The 14882-nt window shown below is 37.6% G+C and overlaps 1 protein-coding gene across 2 annotated transcripts in view; it reads left to right on the top strand.

The window, feature by feature from the left end:
- PPP3R1 (protein phosphatase 3 regulatory subunit B, alpha) overlaps positions 1-14882 on the top strand; it is a 71737-nt gene that overhangs the window by 29249 nt on the left and 27606 nt on the right. For both annotated transcript variants that reach the window (XM_023224067.3, XM_023224068.2), the window contains exon 2: positions 5251-5290. In XM_023224067.3, the coding sequence (XP_023079835.1) occupies positions 5251-5290 (40 nt within the window). The remainder of the gene's footprint in view (positions 1-5250; positions 5291-14882) is intronic.

Here is a 14882-nt window from a genome sequence, read left to right as displayed (position 1 = left end):
CCTGACAACAGCATACATTCGTTTTTTCCCTGCCCTTTTGTGCTGTTGTAATATATTCACTTTATATACCCCACAATACATTATTTTTGCTTTTAAATAGTCATATTTTAAAGACATTTAAAAATGAGAAAAATGTCTTTTATACTTACCATTTACCATTTCTGATATTCTTCATTTCTTTGTCTAGATCCAGCTTTCCATCTGATACCATTTTTCTTCTGCCTGAAGAATTTTCTTTTGACTTTTTTTTTTGTAGTGAATATATGTTGGAGCCTAATCTTTCCTTTCAGTTTTTGTTATCTGGAAAAAGCATTTGCCGTAATGTTTGAAAGACGTTTTTGCTGGATATAAAAACTGATAGTTTTTTTTTTTTTTTTTAACACTTTAAACAGATTCCATTGTTTCCTGTCCTTGGTGTCTCTAAGAAGAAATATGCTGTAGTAATTTTGTTATATGTATGTAGTTAATCTTTTTTCCTCTCTGATTATATTTAGGATTTTCTGTGTCACAGCAATTCATTATGTGTGTGTGTGTTTTTTGTTTTATGTTTCTTCTACTTAGAGTTCATTGAACTTCTTGGATTTGGGGATTTAAAGTTTTCATCAAATTTGGAAGATTTGGAGCCATTATTTCTTTAAACAGCAAGTAAAACATTTTATTGACATGAAATTCACATAACAAAATCATTTTAAAAGTAAACAGTTCAGTGACATTTATTTATTTGTTTACTTACTTACTGACAAAGTCTTGCTTGGTTGCCCAGGCTGGAATGCAGTGGTGCGCTCCTGGCTCACTGCACCCTTGACCTCCCAGGCTCAAGCAGTCATCCCATATCACCCTCCTGAGTAGCTGAGACTACAGGCATATGCCAACATGCCTGGCTCATATTTCTGTTTTTGTTTTTGAGGTGGAGTCTCGCTTTGTTGCCCAGGCTGGAGTGCAGTGGTACGATCTCTGCTCACTGCAGCTTCCACCTCCCCGGTTCAAGTGATTCTCCTGCCCCAGCCTCTCAAGTAGCTGGGATTACAGGCACCCGCCACCATGCCCAGCTAATTTTTGTATTTTTAGTAGAGATGAGGTTTCACCATGTTGACCAGGCTGGTCTTGAACTCCTGACCTCAAGTGATCTGCCCACCTCGGCCTCCCAATGTGTTGGGATTACAGGCGTGAGCCACCACGCCCAGCCTTTTTTGTATTTTTTGTAGAGATGATGTTTTGCCATGTTGTTCAGGCTGGCATTTAGTACATTTATAATGTAGTACAACCACCACCTCTATATTGTTTGAAAATATTTTCATCACCCTAAAAGGAAACCCCAGAGCCAAAAAGTAATTGTTCACCATTCCTCCTCCCCCAGCAACTGGCACCCACCAGTCTCTACATTCTGTTTCTGTGTATTTTCTTTATCAGTATATTTCATATAAATGGAATCATAAAATATGTGGCCTTTTGTTTTTGGCTTTTACTTACCATGATTTTGAGGTTCATCCATTTTGTAGCATCCTATTATGTTTTATATTGGATGTCATACATTGTGAATTTTATGCTGTTGTGCTAGATTTTGTTTTATTCCTTTAAAGAATGTAAGAGTTTGTTTTGTCATCTGCTTAAGTTACTGAGACCCAAATTTGATCTGAGACTTGTTTTCTGTCTTTCTTAAGGTAAGTTCGGAACAGCCTTTAATTCATGGCCAATGTAGTCGTTCTGAGGACTGGACCCAATTCCCTGTGTATTTAAGAGTTTCTCCATTTTGGCTCATGGGATCATGAACTATTCCTAGTTCTGCGCAAACTCCCAAAAGTTACTCAACCTGCTACTAGTTCTTTTCCTGGACTTGGGAAGTTCCTCTCAGACTTAAGCAGAGACTGGAGGAGACTTTTATGCAGATCTCCAAAGGTCTCTCATGCGTCTCCCTTTTCTAAAGTACTCTTCCTCATAAGTCTAACCTCCTTGGCCTTACGAACTTCATGTATCTCTGACTTCTCAATTCCGCAGTGTCTTGGGACTGTGTTTCTGTTCCCTGTACCTGTGCTGCAACCTGGAAACTTTCTCCAGATAGTAAGCTGGGACATAGATAAGCTTACCTCTTTTGTTTTCTTATGTAGGTGATCACACATAATGCCCGATGAATGTTGTTTGATAAAATTTTTCTGATTTAGTAGTTTTTTAAACACTGGTCGAGTGGTTCATGTAGCATTTCTCCTTCATAGGCAGATGTTACTGAATTTTTAAATCAGTATAGTGTAAGGAAAGTCTATCTTGAACTTAAGGCAAGTGGGTTTTTTTTTTTTTTTTTTAATTTTTATTTTTTGAGACGGAGTCTCGCTCTGTCGCCCAGACTGGAGTGCAGTGGCCAGATCTCGACTCACTGCAAGCTCCGCCTCCCGGGTTTACGCCATTCTCCTGCCTCAGCCTCCCGAGTAGCTGGGACTACAGGCGCTCGCCACCTCGCCCGGCTAGTTTTTTTGTATTTTTTAGTAGAGACAGGGTTTCACCGTGTTCGCCAGGATGGTCTCGATCTCCTGACCTCGTGATCCGCCCGTCTCGGCCTCCCAAAGTGCTGGGATTACAGGCTTGAGCCACCGCGCCCGGCCGGCAAGTGGGTTTATTTAAGGACCTCATCATCGAGTGATCTTGTCAATAACTTGGTCATGTGGGATGATGCTTGAATTCTTCAAGCTTTCTTATATAAACTTAAAATATGTTAGCTTTAGAACTTTTTTCATATTTAGATGTAATTTTATGTTTTTTTTTTTTCCCCCCCAGTTGAGTGGTTCTCTTAGAAGTAAATGTCAGTACCTTATTGGGTATATCTCTCAGAGTATCTATCATTATTTTAGTATTTCCCAATCCTAGACTGGAGCTATCGGCTAGAAATTCACTGAAGAATTAATTTGCCTTCAGAAATGCTATTTTTTCCAGTTAAGTCTGATATAATAATTTACAAACTGATGTGTATTTTTTGTTTAAATGTAATTATGCATTAGATTCAGGGATCAATAAACTATAGCCCACATGCCAAACCTGAATGAAACAATTACTGATAAATGTAATACTCCCAGCTAGTAGCTTAAGAAGCTGACCATGAGGGGATGGGGAGAGGAGTATAAAGGGGAATCTCCAAAACTCCTATTTTTTACTAGTGACTAAGCATGAGGAAGACTGAACATGGAACAAAATTATATTGACCATATTGACAAAATTATATTGCCATGTTTTGCTTTGGTTTCCTTTTTTAAATGGAAGGTAAACTATGAAGACATTCTTGCTGTAAAAGTTCAAACAATACAGAATATAGAGTAAAAAGTGGGGAATGTAGGGTAGAGATGGTGTTGCTGCTTGGGAGAGTGACTACAGAGATACGAGTTGTCTTAATTAAAGGATTTTACTTAGCTTTCTAAAAAGTGTTAGTTTTCATTGTGAAGGCAGTGGGAGCTATTGAATTTTAGCAGGGATGTGGTGTGGTCAGTTTGGGACAGATTGTGGTTGCAATAATGTTTTGGATATATGGATTCCAAGTTTAGGAGCACAACGAGTTATTCCTTGTTAACGGGAAAGTCCTTAGGAAGCCCTGGCCTGGTTGGTTCTTAGGTCTTGTGGGCGTTGTCTAGTTGGGAGTGATACAGATAAATAGTTGAGGTAGATGGTATCGTTTACAAAGAATTGATAACACTCTAAAGGTTAGTGGGCTGGAGAAAAAAGGACCTAGTTTTAAAATCCTGCTTGAAACTACCACATAACTACTTTTTACCTACTTATAAAACAGTAATGATACTTATTTAAAAAAAAAAAAAAAAAACTCCAGTGACAGTGCAAAATTTAGTAAATAAAATACTGGTATGCTCTTGAGAGTCTTGCAAGAAACATACTTAACTTTAAGGTAGTGTGGAATAAGGAAAACAAAAAAAGCATCAAAAAAAATTAAGACAAACAAGAATATGTAAGGCAGTGAAGATAAGAATCATGGTAAGAATATTAAGATCAATTAAGTAATGTGCAAAATAAGCAGAAATCCATCTCTCTTCATTAATATCAAGCTTTATTAATGTTTGCTTTCTTTTATCCTCACTTTAACATACATTTGATATTTAAAGTGACCTAATATTACCAGTTACGGAAAATTGCAATTATCTGCTGTAACTTGCAAGAAAAAGAATAGCTATTGGTACCATGTCAGTTAATTGAATGCTGTAACTTACTGATTAGACTTTGTTTACATAGGATTAAAGGTATGTTGAGGAGTTTAAAAGCCAGCCATACTGAAAAAAAAATTCAGGTTTTCAATAGCTTCTGAAGATATATATTTAAATATACCAATGTTAATTGTACACTTGAATTAATAGCAACTGTACTGTTTTAGATTTAGAACTACTTTTGATTCCACTGCTAATCAAATGGTGTGATCTTCCAGCAGATATTTGACCTCCCTGGGCGCAGTTCTCAGAGTTGTTAAATGTAGACATTGACCCAGGTCTCTAGTTTTTCTAGAACACTTTTTTCCTTAAATATATTTAACGTAAAATCCTGGTATAGAAAACGGATAGGTTTACTTTTTTTATATATATAAATTAGGAGTTCAGATAAATTATGTTAAGTTTTTATATATATAAATTAGGAGTTCAGATAAATTATGGTCTATTCATGAAATAAGACTTTATATGAAAAGAAAAATTTGAAATGGTTTTCAAGTGGCTGACTGTTAAGTTAGACTCACCTTTCCATTAATATTTTTCTTATTTTAGTTGCTCAGCATATAGAAAATTACGTTTCAATACAGGGAAAAATGGTAACAGATTTCTGTTTTTTTCTTTTTAACAGCTCATTTTGCAGTCTCAGGAAACCCTTCAGTTAGAGTTGGCAAGGGAATCTTTGTTCTAAGCTCTACCGCAAAATCAATTCACCTAGCAAGACAAGTTGGAGCATTGACAGTCCCTAATGTGTTAAAATTTGGCATATAACATATTTAGGGTGTTAGAAAATATTTAAAATATCTTGCAATCAAATGTTTGCGTAAATCCTAAGTGACGGAGCCATAAATCAGAACAGTTTGATTCAAGAACTCTTCCTACACTATTATTTGTTTTCTTACTTATTTTTTAAAAATATAAATGTAATTTATAGATGTGGTCATATTATTAGTTTATGGCTTATTTCCCTATGTTTTTTGGCTTAAAATATTTAGGTTTAATATTTTAAAGAAATTTGTGCCTATTTTATGACTAATTATTTCTTTTTTCTCCCCCCCCCCAGGGAAATGAGGCAAGTTATCCTTTGGAAATGTGCTCACACTGTAAGTCATATTCTTGTTTTCAAGAGTTACTTTTATTCACTCATCTCTGTCTCTGCGCGTTTGTGTGTGTGTGTATCATATACCTCTGTAATGTATATTTACTTACCTTTGTAGCAATGTTAGCCCTTAACTATTTAAAATGGAGAGTGAATTTGACACACAGTCTTTTTATGTTACCAAAGTAGGAATATTTTTAAATAGACTTGTTTATTACTAATATCTACACTGTGCTATAGTTATAAATAAACCCCCAAATCTCAGTGTCTTAAACTAACAGAAGTTTTTCAAGTGAAGTTGCAAAGCAAATTTGTAGGAAGTCTTCTCTTTGATGACTCAGTGATCCAGGCTCCCTTGTCTTGGAATGCCACCATCTCTAATGCATGTTCCCAAGATCAGTGAGGAAGAGGGAAATCCAAGGACCTGTAGGCCGTGCTTTTATCTGCCTTGGCCCAGAGGTGATTTATATCAGTTGTGCTCATATTTCATATTTATAGGCCAGAGCTAGTTATGCAGCACCACCAAACTGCCCGTTTGGGGCTGAAAAGTACAGTTTTCCGTATTTTCTGAAAGGAGAGACAGACAAGGCACATAGCATTCATTAAGTCCTCTTTTTATTTTTTGAACAAATAGAATCACTAAGTTTTTTGTTTTTTACATTTTAGGGAGGGGTGGGGGTGATTCTTTCTCTGACTGAAGAGCAAACTTTCAGAATAAAAGTCTGTTGTGTAAAGCCTTTTTCTGATGTTTAAAATGTCTTATTTTTAAATTTGAAAAAGGTCTTTAATGTATACCTTTGATAGAAGTTTAATATTTGAAAGATTGGATGTTAATTTAGAATTAATTTGCTTGTATTAATACTCCAGTAAGCCTTTTTTGTTTGTTTGTTTTTTTTTTTTTTTTAAAGACTTAGGTTAGACCAGCGGTCTGGTCACTTACCATATCCAATTTGATTGTAGCCGGTTAATGGGATGTTGTATCAAGGGCATGTTCATTTTGCCGTCCCTTTAAAAAATACAGGATCGTCCCTCTATGGTTTTCTATTACAATATAAATTTATTTTATTTGGTTACTGTTAGCTCTTAGGGTTAAGAATTAAGTCTAAAAAACCACTAATTGATGTATAAAACAACATTTATTCTTACAGTGTGTTTTATTTATATTTTAGTATTTACTAATATAAAATAAGGACTTAGTAATTCTTAAGTCCTTGTTTATTCTGTTCATATACATTGTAGTTTTATTTATTTAGCCCCATCTCCTCTTTCCCCACCTACTTTCCCCTCCATCTTCGAATCCTAATTTCTTTATATCCTCTGAGCAACTTCATTCCCTTAATTTGGTTGTCTTCTATACTCTCCCATTGTAGTATGTTTGTTGATGTGGAAACCAGAGTTTTATGTTATATTACCAAAGGTATTCAATACTATTTAAACTTTCTGGTATTTTAGAAACTAAAACTCACAAGTACGTATCTCAGATTCCTTTGCAGTCAGAGTTCTTAATGTTACTTTATTTCTGCCACAGATATACTCGTGAGATATGGAAGGTAGAAGTGAATTAGAATTTGTTATTTTCCTATTTTTATTGTTTCTGCTGGTAGGATTCTGGTTGTGATTTGGATTTGTGTGGTATGTGCAATGCTCTGGAGCCAGAAGCTTTCAAATTTACTATGCAGCTTTCTTACGGACAGGGAATACAGGTTGAGTATTCCTTATCCAAAAATCTTGAGACCATAAATGTTTTGGGTTTTGAATTTTGGGGGTTTTGGAAAACAGGTGTACCTCTTTTTTTTTTTTTTTTTTTTTAACTTTTATTTTAGGTTCACGGGTATGTGCAGGTTTGTTATATGGATAAACTGTGTGTCACGGGGATTTGGTATACAGATTATTTTGCCACCAGGTAATAAGCATAGTAGCTGATAGGTCATTTTTTGATCCTCTCCCTCCTCCCACCCTCCACTGTCAAGTAGGCCTTGATGTCTGTTGTTCCCATCTTTGTGTCCACCTGTTCTCGTTGTTTAGATCCCACTTACAAGTGAGAACATGCAGTATTTGGTTTTCTGTTTGTGTGTTTACTTAGGATAATGGTTTCCAGCTGCATCCGTGTTGCTGCAAAAGACACGATCTTGTGTCTTTATGGCTGTGTAGTATACCATGTTGTATATGTACCTCATTTTCTTTATCCAGTCTACTCTTCATGGGCATTTAGGTTTATTCCATGTCTTTGCTATTGTGAATAATAAATTGTGAATAATGTAAATATATGTGTCCATGTGTCTTTATGGTAGAATTATTTATATTCGTTTGGATATATACCAAGTAATGGGATTGCTGGGTCAGATGGTAATTGTTTTAAGTTCTTTGAGGAATAGCTGCACTGCTTCCCACAAAGCCTGAACTAATTTACATTCTCACCAGTGGTGTATAAGCGTTCCCTTTTGTCTGCATCCTCGCTGGCATCTGTTACTTTTTGACATTTTAGTAATAGCCATTCTGACTGGTGTAAGACAGTATCTAATTGTGGTTTTGATTTGCATTTCTCTAATGATTAGTGATGTTGAGAATTTTTTTCATATGATTGTTGGCCACATGTATGCCTTATTTTGAAAATTGTCTGTTCGTGTCCTTTGCCCACTTTTTAATGGGGTTGTTTTTTTGCTTTTAGGTTTGAGTTCCTTAGAGATTCTGGATATTAGACCTTTGACAGATACGTAGTTAGCAGATGTTTTCTCCCATTCTGTAGGTCGTCTGGTTTACTCTGTTGATAGTTTCTTTGGCAGAAACTCTTTAGTTTAATTAGGTCCAATTTGTCCGTTTTTGTCTTTGTTGCAATTGCTTTTGGTGACTTTGTCATGAAATCTTTGCCAGATCCTTTATCTAGAACGGTTTTTTCTAGCTTATCTTCCAGGGTTTTTAATAGTTTCAGGTTTTACATTTAAGTCTTTTATCTATCTTGAGTTGCTTTTTGTATATGGCATAAGGAAGGCAGTTTCAATCTTCTGCATATGGTTAGTCAGTTATCCCAGTTATCCCAGCACCACTTATTGAATTAGGGAGTCCTTTTCACTTGTTTTTGTCAACTTTGTTGTAGGTGTGCAACATTATTTCTGGACTCTCTATTCTGTGCCATTGGTCTGTGTATCTGTTTTTGTACCAGTACCATGCTGTTTTAGTTACTGTAGCCTTTGTAATATAGCTTGAAATCGGGTAGTGTGATGTCTCCAGCTTTATTCTTTTTGCTTAGGATTGCCTTGGCTATTTTGATTCCATATGGATTTTAAAATAGTTTTTTCTAATTCTGTGAAGAATGTCATTGGTAGTTAAATAGAAATAGCATTGAATTTGTAAATTGCTTTGGGTAGTGTGCAGGTGTATCTCGTTTTATTATGCTTTGATTTATTGTACTTTGCAGATAATTGTGTTTGTTACAAATTGAAGGCTTGTGGTAACACTATGCCAAGCAAGTCTGTCTCTGCCATTTTCCCAGCAGCATGTTTTCCCTTCCTGTCTGTGTCACATTTTGATAATTTTTGCAGTATTTCATACTTTTTCATTATTATATCTGTATGGTGGTCTGTGGTTAGTGATCTTTGATGTTACTATTGTAATCATTTTGGGGCAGCATGAACAGTGTCCATGTAAGATGGTGAACTTAGTCCAGTTGTCTGTGTTCTGACGGCTGCACTGACTGGCCATTCCCACAACTCTGTCCTTTTCCTCAGGCCTCCCTGTTCCTGAAGACAGCAGTATTGAAATTGGACTAGTTAATAACCCTACACTGCCCTCTAATTGTTCAAGTGAGAAAGAATTAGATATGTTTAATTTTAAATCAGAAGTTAGAAATGATTAAGCATATTGAGGAAGGTGTGTCGAAAGCCCAGATAGGCCAAAAGCTAGGCCTCTTGTGCCACACAATTAGCCAAGATATGGATGCAAAGAAAAAGTTATTAAAGGAAATTAATAGTGCTAACTCCAGTGAACAAACGAATGATAAGAAAAGGAAACAGCCTTATTGCTGATACAGGTACAGTTTTATGGTCTGGATAGAAGGTCACACCAGCCAAAACATTCCTTTAAGCCAAAGCCTAGTGCAGAGCAAAGCCCTAACTCTTCAATTCTGTGAAGGCTGAGAGAGATGGGGAAGCTGCCGGAGGAAAGTTTGAAGCTAGCGGAGGTTGATTCTTCAAGTATAAGGAGATAAGCCATCTCCATAACTTGCAAGTTCAAGCAGCAAGTGCTGATGCAGAAGCTGCAGGAAGTCATCCAGAAGATGAAGGTGGCACTGACTCTCCTCTTGGGGACAGTGCAGCTGGTGACTTTAAGTCCAGTGCACAGTTACTCTGTAAATCATAGGACCTTAAGAATTATGCTAAATCTCCTCTGCCTGTGCTCTATAAATGGAACAACAAAGCCTGAATGGCAGCACAACTGTTTACAGCATGGTTTACTGAATATTTTAAGCCCACTGTTGACACTTACCTCTCAGAAAAAAAGATTTCTTTCAAAGTAATCCTGCTCATTGACAATGCAGCGAGTCATCCAAGAGGTCTGATGGAAATGTACATAGAGAGTAACATTTTCATGCCTGCTAACACGACATCCATTTTGTAACCCATGGAGTAAAGAGTAATTTCGACTTTCAAGTCTTATTACTTAAGAAATCCATTTTGTAAGGCTGTAGCTATCTTTGATAGTCATTCCTCTGATGGATCTGGGCAAAGTAAATTAAAAACATTCTGGAAAGGGCCAGGCACAGTGGCTCACACCTGGAATCCCAGCACTTTGGGAGGCCAAGATGGGCGGATCACCTGAGGTCAGGCGTTTGAGACCAGCCTGGCCAACATAGTGAAACCCCGTCTCTACCAAAAATATGAAAATTTGCCAGGCATGCTGGCATATGCCTATAATCCCAGCTACTCAGGTGGCTGAGGCATGAGAATGGCTTGAACTCCTGAGGCAGACATTGCAGTGAACAGAGATCACACCACTGCACTCCAGCCTGGATGACAGAGCGAGACCCTGTCTCCAAAAAAAAAAAAAACCTGGAAAGGATTCACTATTATAGATTTGCCATTAAGAACATTCTTGATTCATGGGAAGTCAAAATATCAGTATAAACAAGAGTTTGAAAGAAGCTGATTCCAGTCCTCATGGATGATTTTGAGGGGTTCAGGGCTTTCATGGAGGAAATAACTGCAGATGTCATAGAAGGAGCAGAAACCTAGAATTAGAAGTGGAGTCTGAAAATGTGGCTGATCTGCTGCCATCTCATGATAGAACTTGAACTCATAGATGAGGAGTTGCTTTTTATGGGTGAGTGAAGAAAGTGGTTTCTTGATATGGAATCTACTGGTGAAGATGCTGTGAACATTGTTGAAATGACAACAAAGGATTTAGAATATTCCATAAACTTGGCTGATAAAGCAGCAGCAGGGTTTGAAAGACTGACTCCAATTTTGAAAGAAGCTCTACTGTGGGTAAAATGCTGTCAAACAGCATTGTATGTTACAGAGAAATCTTTTATGAAAGGAATTGTCAAATGATGTGACAAAACTTTATTGCTGTCTTATTTTAAGAAATTGTCACAGCCACCCCGATCAGTCCGTGGCCATCAGCATTGAAGCGAGACCTACCAACAGCAAAACGATTATAACTCACTGAAAGCTCAGATGATCCTTAGCATTTTTTAGCAATAAAGTATTATTATTATTATTATTATTATTATTTGTAGACGGAGTCTCGCTGTGTCGCCCAGGCTGGAGGGCAGTAGCGCAATCTCGGCTCACTGCAAGCTCCACCTCGCGGGTTCATGCCATTCTCTTGCTTCAGCCTCCCGAGTAGCTGGGACCACAGGCGCCCACCACCACACCCAGCTAATGTTTTTGTATTTTTAGTAGAGACTGGCTTTCACCATGTTAACCAGGATGGTCTCGATCTCCTGACCTCGTGATCCGCCCATCTTGGCTTCCCAAAGTGCTGGGATTATAGGTGTGAGCCACTGTGCACGGCTGCAATAGAGTATTTTTAAATTAAGGTGTATATGTTGTTTTTTAGGCATAATGTTATTGCACACTTTGTAGACAGCAGTAATATGTAAACATAACTTTTATTTGCACTGGAAAACAAAAAAATTCATGTAGTTCACTTTATTCACTTTATTGTGGTGGTCTGGAAGCAAACGTAAAGTGTCTCTGAGATATGCCTGTATTTGCATTATATATACTGACTGAGCATCCCAAATCTAAAAATTTGAAATCCAAAATGCTCCAAAAAGCATTTATTTTGCATGCCATGTCAACACTCAAAAAGTTTCATATTTCAAAATATTTTGGATTTCAGATATTTAGATTTGGGATGGTCAAACCATGTTTTTTGATGGCCTCGTTCTGTAGTGTCGTTTTGTGAATTGTTCTAAAAGTTCAACCCAGACTCATTTTTTAGCCTCCTAACAATTTTTAGCATTGAAAAACAACCTTTGCTTCAACTACATAGAGTTAGATTTTGTTGTCTGTTGAACCCATGAAAAATATAATTCCAGGAATGCTGTAGGCTATACACTCTCAAAGTAATGGAAATCTGGATTGGTTATCTGACTTAGTTGGATTTGGAGATAATAATGATCCCATTATCATGAACAAATTGGAACATTAACTTATTTTATGGTTGCATAAAATAGAGTGCTTATTGAAGGGAGAACTTTGGTAGACCAAATTGCTATTGTAAAATATTTGGAGAATGAGGAGTATAAGGAGTGTGGATTGGCTGGTTACTTTTGGCTGTATTGGAGAACTTAAAGAAAATTACTTACTTAGAAGTTCTTGATTGAAGGACCAGTTAAGATGACCAGGGAGCTTAAAAATAATAAGATCTTTTGTGTGAAAGGACAATGGTTGGGAAAGAGGAGATTGTAAGAGTTGGAATAGAGGCCAATAGATTAAGATAACATGAGGTTCTAGAACTCCCACAACCATTCTGAGCCTTCCTTGCAAGCAGACATAGCCTCTTCAACCCCTGTTTCATGAGGCTGGTCTTGCCTTGCTTGAGGAGACCTCTTAACGTTGAGATGAGATGTCACTCTGTTTTGTATTAAGACCACTTTCCCATTGCTCATTATGTTTTAGCAATCTCCTTTTTTCCCCCAAAAACACATGTCAATTTCTTTCATTCCTATTACCACCTTTGCTTGTTTATGAGTTTGGGTAGAGTGGTCTTTGGTCGGCTCTTTATTTGACTTTGTTCTCCTTCAACTGTCAGGTATTAATAATACCCTGATTTGTTTTTGTTGGGGCTTTTTTATTGTGTCTTACAAACTTGGAGAGAGAGAGTTTAAAACTTGCCAGAGGGAGGCAAAGTCGGCCTCTGTTGCCCAGGCTGGAGTGCCATGCCATAACCATGGTTCAGTGCAGCCTGGCTCACTGGGGCTCAAGCGATTCTCCTACCTCAGTTCTGGAGTAGCTGGGACCACAGGCATGTACCACCACTCCTGGCTAAGCTTTTAAAAAATTTTTTTGTAGAGTCTGGGTTTTACGATGTTGCCCAGGCTTGTCTCAAACTTCTGGGCTCAAGCAATCCATGCACCTCAGCCTCCCAAAGTATTGGGATTGCAGGCATGAGCTACTATACCTGGCCTTTATTTATTTTTTAATAGCAGTTAACATAAACTCAAATTACTTGTTTATTAATTTATCTATTTTGTAACTTCCACAGTTTTTTAAACTAAAAAAAAAATGGTGGTATCTATGACCAGTTATCCATAATCCTTGCATCCCAATCACTATTGACATTTTATTTTGCTATTTCCTCCCAGACTTTTTTTTTTAAATGATTTTTTAAAAATTAAAAACAATTTTTTTTTTAGAGTCTTGCTCTGTCACCTAGGCTGGAGGGCAGTGGTATGATCTCGATTCACTGCAGCCTCCACCTCCTGGGTTCAAGCAATTCTTGTGTCTCAGCCTCCCAAGAAACTGGGATTACAGGTGAGCGCCATCACACCTGGCTAATTTTTGTATTTTTAGTAGAAATAGGTTTTCACCGTGTTGGTCAGGCTGGTCTCAAACTCCTGGCCTCAAACAGTCCACCTGCCTTGGCCTCCCAAAGTGCTGGGATTACAGGCATGAGCCACTGTGCCCGGCCTTTTTATGAATTTTTAATGTAATTAGGATCATATGAAGGCGTGTATGTTTCTATTTTAAAACATGAAATAAAATGTTGTATCTAGCATAGTGTTAGAATGGACCAAAACTAGACCTAATTACTACCCTCTAGACCAGGAATATTGGTCAACTGCTGCCTGCCAGCAGTTTTTTATTACTAAAATAGAAAAATAGCCATGTCCATTTTTCTGTTTTCTGTGCTGCAGTGGCAGAGTTGAGTAATTGCTCGGAGACCATATGGTCAACAAAGCCTGAAAGATTTACCATCTGGCCTATTAGAAAAAAACTTACTGAACCCTCTTATAGACTATAGTGGCCTTCTGGGCTTAAGAACTATTATTTGAGTCACTACTGCACCGCTAACTTATCTCCAGAATATGGTCAAGACAGAAGTTACAGACTGGTGCTTTGGGTGTTATGTAGATCTATAGTACTTGTCTCCGGTAAAGTCAGTGTGTCAGATTTTTTGTTGTTGTTGGTGGTGGTGAGACAGTTTTGCTCTTGTTGCCCAGACTGGAGTGCAATGGTGTGGTCTCGGCTCACTGCCACCTCCACCTCCTGGGTTCAAGCAATTCTCTCTCAGCTTCCCAAGTAGCTGGGATCGCAGGCACCCACCACCACGCCAGGCTAATTTTTGTATTTTTAGTAGAGATGAGGTTTCACCATGTTGGCCAGGCTTGTCTCGAACTCCTGATCCCAGGCGAGCCACCTGCCTCGGCCTCCTAAAATGCTGGCATTGCAGGTGTGAGCCATTGCTCCCTGCGATGAGTCTGTTTTATAGTTTCTCTAGAATGGAAGGAGTTCCACTCAAAATTGAGCTGCTGCTTACCATTTAGTTTGAGCGTGTGACATGAATTATTCCTCCACTTGACAGTGGAAAGAAAGAGATGCAGAGGTCTGTAATTAGCTAGGCTTTAGGCTGCAATAGAGTTGGGATTGGTTGTTGCTAGCATAAACTCCAATGGGGATGAGGTACTAGGACATTCATTTTTTATTTTGCAATCAAGGAACAGAGGTCTTGAGGGAACCATAGTTCCCAGATTCTTTTCTGCTCATTCTTTAAATCTGGGACTGAGGGCCAGAGAAAAATGTCCTAGGGCAAAAAGCAGATGGATATTCCTTACATACATCTGGGATGGCAAAAGTCGTGGTTTTTTCTTTGTGTGGTAAGCATTTGAAATAGATTTCATACACTGTTAAAGCTGTCCTTTTCAGTTAATCCTCAGAACTTAGTAGTAAGTCTTCTTTCTTATCACTTTAATCCACACTTTGATTAAACTGTTGAGCCTTGTCACTAAAGGGCTATACTTGTCATTGTTCACAGCCAGCTGTGAATCTGCCTAAATTATTTTGTCTGTTATAGAGTTATTTTTTCCTGTTTGATTCACTAGAATCTTGTATGCTTTTTTATCATATTTTACTTATGATTTGGATCAATTT

This window comes from Piliocolobus tephrosceles, chromosome 15, assembly GCF_002776525.5.
Source record: "Piliocolobus tephrosceles isolate RC106 chromosome 15, ASM277652v3, whole genome shotgun sequence".
NCBI classification, from domain to species: domain Eukaryota; kingdom Metazoa; phylum Chordata; class Mammalia; order Primates; family Cercopithecidae; genus Piliocolobus; species Piliocolobus tephrosceles.
This window is presented reverse-complemented; position numbering and strand designations above follow the sequence as displayed.